An 11267-nucleotide genomic window follows, 5' to 3' on the forward strand; every position below is an offset into this window, starting at 1 on the left:
AATGCGCGCTCTAAGAGGAGTCAAAGAGGAGTCAAAAAGTATTCGAAGGTTTTTGGCCTGAGCGGTTGTAAGAATTGAACCACTGAACTCCCGTTAGCTGATATGAAGTCCCCGGGGCAAAGAGCAGGCTGTGAAGGAGGGAGTGGCGGCCCAGAGTGAGCTTTGGATGTAATTTCAAGTTCCCTGTCAGGCGTCCGGGGGTCAGGCAGGCCCTTGGCCCGGGGCTGGAGGCCAGAGCGCAGGAGCTATCCGCCTCCTGGAGTAAAGCTGCGGGAGCCGGAGCCCGAGTGATCAGGGGACTGGAGGGGGCGGGCGAGGGGTTGAGCCGTGGGCACTCCCGTGTTCAGATACCGAGCAGGAAAAGCCAGTTGGCCTCCCGCGGAGAGTACGGGGCGGGGGGGGGGGGGGGGGAGCGGGGGGAGGATCCACAATACCTGTGAGGAGGACTGTCCTGCCTTAGTTCCCCTCTGATCCTGCGCTCTACTATGTTTTTCGACTTTCTGATGGAAGTTACCGCTCCCATAAGCCTGCAGTGCCCCCTGAGCTGGGTCGGAGCCGGGGTCTGGGGATGGGGAAGCCAGTCACACTCTTGTCTGATTGGCCTTACTTCCGTTGGAGAGATGGCTACCCCAAGCAAGGGAATGAGGTGTAGGGGCTGTGGTGGCAGGGGCAGCGTCCTGGCATTATGCTTTAGTGACCTGAGCTCTGAGTCACAAGGTAGACCTACCTGAGGGGGATAAACAAGGGCCCTCCTGCTGTTCCTAAATGAGTCAATGGCTATTTCAAAGAAACAAGTTGAACTCTTGACCTTTGTTATCCAAAGTTAACTGTGACATACCCATCAGGTTTATGGTAAATGAATGCTAAGCCAAAACTGTGATGTATACCAAGAGAAATAAAGGTCTGTGCCCTCCAGGGGCTCAGAGTCCTGCCAGGGACTGCGGTATCCTCAGGGCTGAGCTGAGCGTAGGGACTGGCCCTGAGTAGGTAATGCAGGAAATAGTTGCTGAATAAGTCCACAGAATTAACAGTGTGATGAAGAGCTGGAGAGGGACAGGGCAGGGGAAGCACACAGAGAATACCGTCCTGGCAGGAAATGGTGACCGTGTCGCACGTGGAAGGACGTCTGGGTGAGGGGGGATATGTCCAGGTAGAGGACCCCCGAGGGGTCAGCACCAATAAGAGCCCTGGCTCAAGGAATGGTGGTGTGGGTAGTGTGATCAGATTCCTCGAGTATTACTGGCTTACAAGTGCTTAAAGCCTATGAAACCCCACATCGACCCCCTCCTCTATCCCAGTGCACCAGGCCAAGCACATAGTATATACTCAGTGGACACTCCTCACAAATTAACCCAAATTTTATTTATTTTTTTTATGAGAGACACAGAATGAGAGAGGCAGACACACAGAGAAGCAGGCTCCATGCAGGGAGCCAGATGCGGGACTCGATCCTGGGACCCCAGGACCACGCCCTGGGCTGAAGGCGGGCACCCAACTGCTGAGCCCCCCCCCCCCCGCCCCGCCACCGGGCATCCCTAGAATGAGCTTCTCGATTCCCATCTACTGGAGGCTAACTGTTGCGTCCCTCACTGGGAGCTTCTCCACAGGTTGACAGTGTCAGTGCCTGGCCTTAGAAAAGCACTTTGCACACTGAGGGCTGGTCATTCCTTGCTCCAGCCAGGTGGGGGAAGGTATTACAAGCAGCAGAGAGACACAGTGGGCCCTGTACGGTGATAGCTGGCACCTGAGGCTGGTGGTCAGCTCACTGGGGTGGTCAGGACTGTCTGCAGCCTGTGGGCATCTTGGGTAGTCCAAGGAACTAACCATCAGTTTCTTTTCAGTTTTTTCTTTCCCACATAAGGTTGAGTCGTCCCCAGTAATCCCGTGATGAGCGTAGGGCACCTTCTGGGGGATCACCCTAGCAATCAGTCATGGAGAGGTTATGACAACTCTGAGTCACTTACCGTTTCCTTCAGTGGTGGCTATTTTCTGGCCAGTATCATCCCCCCTGCTTTTCTTCCTCCCAGCTAGGCCAACCATTGCTCACCCAGGCACATGGGAAGAGATGCCAGGCAAAAAAAAGAGCAAAAGCCCACTGGCCTCATCACTTACTTTCTCTATCACCGTCCACAAAACACATAATATACCTCCCAAAACAATACTGCATGAGGGCAAGGTGGTAGAAAGACCCAGAGACCACTACAGGCTGACCTAACTTCAGAAACTACTTTTTAAATAGCTGCACAGGAAGATCAGACCTTTTTCTGGCTGGCTCTTATGTGAAATTCAATCCGGAGCACAGTTCACCTTCCATTTGGTCTCTGGCTCTAGCCCCCGCCACGCTGAGAGTCCTTGGGCATACTCCAAGTCGAGGACCAGAATAACCATGCTGAGTTTGCAGCAGACTTGGTGTGTCTTACTGTATTTTTCTGCTGGTTGTCTGACATGCCTATCTAAGACTTTAATTTTTGTCTCATTAGTTGGGGTCATTAATCCTGTTTGGAATTCGGGGTAGAAGTTTGCTTCTAAACACGGGAATTCACAGGCCTGGAACAGGACAGTGTGACAGGATAAACCAGCCAGCTAAGAGTCTCTTTCTTCTTTCCTGCTGACACATTTGTTCTCATTGATTGGCATCTGTCAGGTTATTAGTTTTCATGGCGTGGGTGGCGGGTTGTGGCACACTGTGGTTTAGAGATATTTTATTATGGGCTTAACTATGTTCCAGACTGGCTTTAGAAGGCTAAACTCCATCCCTGCCCTGGTGGAGTTTCAAGTCTGGGATGGAGATGGAGAATAATTAAAATACGTAAAATAGTAGATTGAACTATAAGATATGTCCAATGGTAGGCCAAAAATGGCCAAATAAAAAAAAAGGCCAAATATTGAAAGTTTCATATGACTCAAATATACTCTATATTAGTAATTAACGTAAGGAGAAATAAAGCAAGGAAAGGGGGGAAGTAGGTGGTTAGAAATTTGAATAGAGTGGGGATCCCTGGGTGGCGCAGCGGTTTGGCGCCTGCCTTTGGCCCAGGGCGCGATCCTGGAGACCCGGGATCGAATCCCACGTCAGGCTCCCGGTGCATGGAGCCTGCTTCTCCCTCTGCCTGTGTCTCTGCCTCTCTCTCTCTCTCTGTGACTATCATAAATAAATAAATAAAAAAAAAAAAAAAAGAAATTTGAATAGAGTGGAATGGAAGACCACACCAACAAGGTGGCATTTGAATGTGGCCTAAACACTATCTGGAAGGAAAGCACTGCCCGTAAGAGGAATGTCAAGTGCCTGGGATGTCAGGGGCCTGTGGATGGCCGGTATGAATGTCCAACGAAATGCCCTCTGGCTAGTGAGGCTGGAGAGGAGAACATGAGGGTGAGAAAGGCAGAGGTGAGTTTGAACAGGTAATAGGGAGCCAGAGCAAGGCCAAGGAGAGAAAGAGAAAGCTGGATTTTACCCCGAGTTGGGGAACCTTAATGGGTTTTTTCCTCACTTTTACTAAGAAGCAAAAGTAACCTGTTAGGGTACTGTTTTATGACTAAGGAATGCTTCTTAGGGCCCAGGAACCACATGCCCAGGCTGCTCATAAGGTACATGGGTCCAAGAGCAGTAGAATCAGGACATCTTAAGGGAAGGACTAAGTGTGGCAGTCACTGGAGGAGACAACCTGACTTGTTAAATTTGCTGGAATTCCTCTGGTAGAAAGTCTTTGTCCAAATACTAGAGAGATGAAAAATGGTGGGGGTTTTTGCTTACCTGAAGGCCTACTGTTTTCTTGGTCTCGTTATTCATGGCACTCACTGGGCTAATTACAGCTGCGGGAGGAGCGGTGACCGGCCAGGGCCAGGTGGACAGTGGCGCTCTCCTCCCTCTGACCCTGTGAGCCTCGGGGGAATTGGGCGAGGCTGTGGCCTGGGCACACACCCCTGCCTGGGGCTTGCAGACTGCCCTCCCCTGGACTGCCCGTGGGCTTATAAACATTCAAGCTGAGGCTCTGGACAAACTCCTCAGCAGGACACGCTTGTATGCTAGTGTCCCTGCGGTCCTTCTTCACAAGCGGGGCAGCTTGTGACGGGATTTTAAGATGGACTGAAGCACTTCAGGAGCCTTAGCTGAACTACGAGAAAGGGGAGCAGCCGGGGGCCCTGGCGCCGGCGCCGGAGTCAGTGTTTGTGACTGTGCTGTGCAAAGGGATCTGACGACATTAAGATGATTATTTTAAAACTGCCTACTTCACAGAAGGATCTGAGGCAGCCAGATTAAGATACTGCATATGTCCTACCAGCTGGATCCCCGCATAGGGCAGGAGCGCTCTCCATGCTGTCTTTGGTCCCGATCACAGTAAAACACCTTAGTTTTACTTATTGGGCCTGTTTAAGCCACATAATACAGATGATGTGTGCAATTAATATTTAATTGGAGGTGCAATTTAAATACGAACATGCTAGTTTTTTAAAGGGACAAGCAGCGACTGCTCCCCTGCCTCGGACAGGCACTAGGGCTTGACCGTAGAGGCCGTGCGCCAGAGAGTGCTTCTGAATCCTCATTCGAGTCCCAGTGATGGTACCTCAGTGTTTCCAGGGAAACTGAGGACCTGAGGGAGGAGACTACCCAAGTGTAGTCTACCCTTGGGTGAGGTTTCCTAGGGAAGGAGATGGGGATTTATCAGACTTTATTATAGGCCTTAGAAATCCAAAAGAGGGCAGCCTGGGTGGCTCAGCAGTTCAGCGCCGCCTTCAGCCCAGGGCGTGATCCTGGGGTCCCGGGATCGAGTCCCACATTGGGCTCCCTGCATGGAGCCTGCTCCTCCCTCTGCCTGTGTCTCTGCCTCACTCTCTCTCTCTCTGTGCTTCTCGTGAATAAATAAAATCTTTAAAAAATAAATTAAGTAAAAAGACTTTGTGGGGGATCCCTGGGTGGCTCAGTGGTTTATTTATTTATTTATTTTTTTGGTTCAGTGGTTTAGAGCTGCCTTCGGCCCAGGGCGTGATTCTGGAGACCCGGGGTTGAGTCCCACATCGGGCTTCCTGCATGGAGCCTGCTTCTCCCTCTGTGTCTCTGCCTCTCTCTCTCTCTGTCTCTCTCATGAATAAATAAATAAAATCTTAAAAAAAAAAAGAAATCCAGAAGAATTAGCTCAATAATTTTAGCTCTCCCCAGTTGAATGAGATATAGAGAATAGTTTATTCTTCCAGGGTATTAAATTATACGGGGGTTTTCCTCTCTCCCCAAATTATTACACCTTTCAAAATAAACCCTCAAAATGTACCTGACTTGCTTACTCCTAAGTGGTAAACTTTAAACTGTTAGTGTTTATATACGGGAGAGGTCTGCTAAAGCCTTGTACCTATTATCAGCTGCTAGTCTATGTTCCAGTTTTGTTACAGCTGTTACTGTTAACGGCCGTATAAAGTTGTTTGTTTTTTGCACTTTAATATTCGCAACCACTTTGAGTTAAGGATTAGTGTTTTATAGGTGAGGAATCCTACCCAGACAAGTTTAAAGACTTTTCTAAAGTCACCCAGCTCATAAATGGCAAGAGCTTGGATTCAAACCTCTATTACACCCTTAGCCCATAGCTCTTCTAGCTACTAACCTACCCACCTCTTGACTTAGCCAGTCTGTGCTGAAACCGTGCCTATTCCAGAGTTACCGATGCATTCTCCACCGGCAGTCTTCTCCTTGGGGGAGTTAGCTCCACGCTCTCAGTCGTTTCTAACGGCACCTCTCTGGAATGGCTCAGTCGGCTGTGTGTTTCACTTAACACTTCTAACCCTGGAGTGCGTTTTCCCACCTTCCTCCCAGCACTGTGACCTATACAGAAACAAAGGGTTGCAGGGTGAGAGAGACTTCTTGTTTTGAAGCACCCTTCTTCAGACAGTAAACGCACGAACCAGTTCCCTATATTCCACTCTTGCAAAAAAAGTCCCCTAAGCCCCAAAGTAGAACAATGGGATTACTTTGGGAAGTAGGGAAAATGAGATCCAAAATCAGATCTGAACTGCCAGGCTGGGCGAGAAGATGCCATCACAGGAGAAAGTTGTGATCTTTGGATTCAAACACTGTCCTTGATCATTCTTCAAACCTAATACTACCACAAATTTAGTCCAATTCTTTTTTGTGGGAAAGTTGTTGTAAATGACTTCAGAGCTTTGGTGTGGTAAACCCAGAGGACTTCAGTAAAGGTAGGAAAAGAGAATTTAGAACCATGATTAAATTATGAGGATAGAATTGCTACTGGAAGGTATCTAAAGAAACAGCTTTTGGGGGGTATGAAATCTGTTATCTTGATTTATATCGGTGTCCTCTTTCAGAGAATACCATTTTTCTCCTGCCACATAGAATAAAGCCATCTTGCTGCTGTTCCAGCACAGGAAAAGCCATCAACCAAGTCCATAAACAAATGGGCATAGGGTACATTTTTTTTTTCTAATAAATATTTAGAGAAGCGGGTCCACATTTCACTTGTGGGGGCCACCGTTTGCCAGCCTCTGCCTTAGACTGAAAGGAAAATGCTGACTATCAAGAGTTTTGTGGGAAGAAACAGTTTAATTTGCTTTTCTAGGAGGTAAATTATTAATGGGTCCACATTCTAACATACACAAAAGAGGCTACAGAGGTTTCTAAGAAAGCGGTGGCGTTCCTCGATGAGGTCAGATGAGCTGCATGAAGCCAGTCCCTGAGACCTGCCTCTGTGGAATGGGTGCTGCGGCCCTGGGCAGGCCACCGGGTGACAGCTGCAGCCTCGCTGGAGAGTTGCTCACCTTCCACTGGAAGCCAGGGGTTTCACCTGTTTCTCTTCTGCCCTGCAGGCTTGTTCCTCATCCTGGGTTTGATACTCTACCCTGCTGGCTGGGGCTGCCAGAAGGCCGTAGGCTACTGTGGGCCCTACGCATCGGCCTACAAACCCGGAGACTGCTCCTTGGGCTGGGCCTTCTACACCGCCATCGGAGGCACAGTACTCACCTTCATCTGTGCGGTCTTCTCTGCACAAGCAGAAATTGCCACCTCCAGTGACAAAGTACAGGAAGAAATCGAAGAGGGGAAAAACCTTATCTGCCTCCTTTAGTTCAGAAGAGACACAAATGCCATTTTCATCCTGTGTAACCTTCTGAAAGAGCACCCCTCTGGTTTCTTCGAGTGAGTCAAGTGAAGAACTGGCCTTTATCTACCAAAGCCTACATTCCACAGCCCCAGGCCTTCACAGGACCAATGAGCGGCCATGTCCAGCCGAGTGACTGCACCCGGGCCACAGTGCCAGCTGTCAGAGATGGAATGCGAAACTACTGCATGCACCCTGACACGTAGTTGACAAGTCTGACCCCATCTTCTCCCAGGGACCATGAAGGATAATGATCTAAACCATTAAGGCAGCCGTTCCTCTCCAAGCAGGAAACTGTGAGCTTGACTTGCAGGCTGTTTTGAGATGTGTCTCTGCCGTAAGGCTGCGTGCCAGTAGGCATCACTGCCTCAGAATGATGTTTCGGGGTTGGTGTTTTCATCTCCTGTTAGTGCTTCCAGGTTGTCTCAGAGGCTAAAATGAAAACTGCATACTTCCTGGGGGTAGGATATGTGCTCGAGGCTGTAATAGGACACCGCCTCTTGCTTAGCCCACCAGATCAGTGTGGAATCCTGTTGTGGGACTTATCCTAGGCTGAATTCCAGGGTAGGGTTGGATCGGTTGAATTGTCCCTCCAAGATTTTAGAAACCCAAGTAAGGAAAGAATAAGGACCTCTATGATCAGGAGAATAAAAGAAAATCCTGCTAGTGAAGACTTCCATTCCACTGTCTAGCAGTCAGGCCCGCACCAGTACCGGCTCAGTCTCCTCTTCCAATGGAGATCCCCGGTTTTTCTCTCCTGGGGTTAGGATCGAGCTTCAGCTGCCAAAGGAAACCTCGCCCTGTTTCCTCGTTCCAGGAACGGAGGTCTCCAAGCCACGGGTGGCTCGTTCAGATGTTCAGTGGGAGAACTTGCCAGAATCTCAGCACTTGTGGGGAGATCCTTGCCTGCTGTTTGGTAACCATGTGGTAGTCAGCTGTATCTCCCAACCCCAGCAGCAACAGAAAAAAGGGAGCTAGTCATGGGAGTTAAGTTTCCCCAGTTACTAGTATTGTTCCTGAAAGCAGACGGAAAGAACATTAAAATTACTGCAGCGGGTGAGTTGCAACTGGCCTCCATGCCCAGAAAAGCAGACTAGAAATTTAATGCAAAAATGAGAGCTAGACCGAGCTCATAGCACTGGTCTATGCCTGTTTACAAAAAGAGTGGAACACCACTGTTAGGATTCAGGAGCTTATAATCTAGTTTCTATAAATTGCCAAAAAAAAAAAAATGGATTCCAAAAAATGGTACTAGCCACCACCTCACATTTACTTTGGAACGATCTCGGTGGCAAGAGCCCAGCTGGGTATTACCCCAAGCTTCAGACCTGCGCAACGACACCAACTCTCCTTCACAGTTTAAGCAAATGGAGTGGACCTAAGAGATTTACTGAAGAATTAAAAGTATAGGTCTATTTGGGTTTATAAATCTGTTCACTTGAGGGCTTGCCTTGTTTTGAAAGCTTAACAAAGTAATTACTTTGCACCTTCTTTGGCTGAGATATCGTATGCTAAGTGCCATTAGGCAGAGACACCTGATTCAGATTTTACGACACTGCCCCACATGAATCACCTTCAGGCTGAATCTAAAACTATGCCTTGGTGCAAAACAAATAATTGCTTTATATGTAGATGGAATGGAACAAGTCAAGGTTTATTTCCTTGGCCTGTACCACAAACCATTTTATCACACAGATTAAGAGCCAAGGGCAAGAGGGGTGGTGGTGCAAAACCAGGCCTCAATCACTTCACCATTCTTAGACCAAAGTCAGAATAAGCAAGATGTAAGTCCTACAACTTTTTTTTGGGAGCAGAGAAGGGGTAAATAGGTATCCCCACAGCAGCCTACTATAGGGGCTCGGGAAACATCAATCCTATCTCTAACACCACACAGGAATAGGTTATGGTAGCTGATGGACAGGGCTCCTGTCGCTATTTTTATGCTCTAACAAAGTCCCAATGCCCACAGTAACTGCTTTTTAAACTTTGGCAGTAATTTTCATTCAAAAAAAGCAGGGGGTCGGGAGGGGGGGATTCCATTCATCCCCAGATTCACTGTTTTTTTTCTGTACAAAATGGAGTATAAAATAAGTGTTAGGAAATTGGTTCTCTAACTCCCCATTTTACAGACAAGTTAAAGTCCCAAGCCCTGAGGATCTTGTGAGCATGTCCATCAACTTAACTACCTGACTGCTCATTGGCTAAGGTGATGGCTTATCTCTAGAACACCCTGATAAACAGTAGTCACAAGTGAAAATGTCACTTCTCTTGCCAGAGTTCACTTGACAGTGTTTTTATTCCATTAGTCTGAATGCTACAGAAGACAAAGCACATGCACACACACATAACCCCAAACCACTAAAAACTACTTAAGCACTGACTGAATAAGCAGAGCGGAGATGGAATTTCTCTAGCAGAGACAGAATAAGTAATGTGGGCCTTTTAAACCTTTAGCCCATTAGCCAGGCTTTGATTGGGAAAGATGAAACCTTAAAATCCTGCTAGTCTACACCAAAACTGTACAGCTGTTTAAAAGCCACTGAATACGAGGAATGTATTAGAAATATGTCAAACAATTGGACTGATTGTTGACCCACATTTTCCTAATATCAATCACCTAATCACCTCAGTCCGAAAATCTAATACATAATATACCTGGACCATTACTACTACCAGAAAAGTCTTATTTATTATTGCCTGCATTTGTGCTTAAAATTTTGTGATGGGCTGGGCTTCTCAATGAACTCCAAGAAGGCATCAATACTTGCTTGGATTCTGTGGAAGTTTTTAAACCTGTGTGCTAATTCAACAATGTTACATTAGTTGTATAAGGGTTTTTGTATAGTTTTCAAACATCTGTGGTGTAATGATCTTTGTTAAAACATGTAAAGTACCATAGTCTTTTTTTTAAGTGTAGCATATTTAAAATATATATATGTATATTATACATACACAAGTCTGTGTGAAAGATGTGCAATAACAAAGGTGTATGTATGTTTTGTTTTGGTTTTTTTTTTTTTGGAAACTGGACAGGAGTCAGAACAGGGATTGTTTCTGTTTTGGCAAAGGAGAGTTAAACATTTTTGCCTTCATGGCCTAGCCATTAACCCATAAGAATTTAAATGCTACACAAACCGATGTGAAGAAAAGACTGGTATGAAATCATTTATTCCTGGGTCTAAATTAAAAGAATCACTAGATTTATGTGAAAATGAAGCCAGCACCAGGCCCAGTTAATGCTAGTCTTTCATGTGAAATGTGAAGCTGCCACATTGCCTTTTCTGTTAGTTTGATAACTAGAGTAGCTGGTACATAATCACTGAGGAGCTATTTCTCTAACATGCTTTGATAGACCACATTAATGCTAGACCACTATTTAAGGGCTGATCTCACACCTTCTTAGCCTAAGAGTCTGGCTTAGAACAGACCTCTCTGTGCAATAACATGTGGCCACTAGAAATCCCTGGCCTGCATTTGTATTTGGGCAGCGATGACTCCCAAGGGCCAAGAGAGTTAAAGGCATGACTGGGATTTCTTCTGAGACTGTGGTGAAACTCCTTCCAAGGCTGCGGGGTCATTAGGTGCTTTGGAGGAACTCAGCATCACTTGATATTCAGTAGCCACTTGAGCCAAATAGAAAACTGTATTTACTGCTAATGGACTCAATTTGAGCCTTCAAATTTATGGTTATCCTATTATACTGTAAACTAATACGTTGTTTGTCTAGCATTGATTAGGTTTCTGTGCATATGTATTTCTCACAATGCCCTCTCCTCCCCAGATTGGAATTAAACCAGATTTTGGAAACTCATTCTGATTTTTTCAAGTCTGTTGGTTTCAAGAGAATTACATAATTTTCTCAAGATAAACCCCTAACAGTCAACTTTTATGTTAAACACTAACTTATATGTAATATTAATGATAGGGGAAAAAATGTACAAGTATTTTAGCTATTCCAGTCATTAGTAACATATACTTTGCTACCTTAGGTTAGCTTTAACTTCAAGATTAAGTACATATTTCTTCCTTGGAGAAGCATCAACATAAGTGAAGAAGGGGGAACTCTCAGATATTATACAAGTATTAAAAAGACTTTACAAAGAAATAGGTATAATAATGACAAGGAAAAAAATCAGTTGAAGGGCACAGTCTCTTTCAACAAAAATA

The 11267-nt window shown here is 46.3% G+C and overlaps 1 protein-coding gene across 1 annotated transcript in view; it reads left to right on the forward strand.

The window, feature by feature from the left end:
- The window catches only part of LHFPL2 (LHFPL tetraspan subfamily member 2), a 153566-nt gene extending 142655 nt beyond the window's left edge, over positions 1-10911 (forward strand). The window contains exon 5 of the mRNA XM_072794057.1: positions 6811-10911. Within this exon, the coding sequence (XP_072650158.1) occupies positions 6811-7067 (257 nt within the window). The 3' untranslated portion in view covers positions 7068-10911. The remainder of the gene's footprint in view (positions 1-6810) is intronic.
- The last annotated feature ends 356 nt before the right edge of the window (positions 10912-11267 follow it).

The sequence above is a fragment of the Canis lupus genome, chromosome 2 (assembly GCF_048164855.1).
Source record: "Canis lupus baileyi chromosome 2, mCanLup2.hap1, whole genome shotgun sequence".
In the NCBI taxonomy this organism is placed as follows: Eukaryota; Metazoa; Chordata; class Mammalia; order Carnivora; family Canidae; genus Canis; species Canis lupus.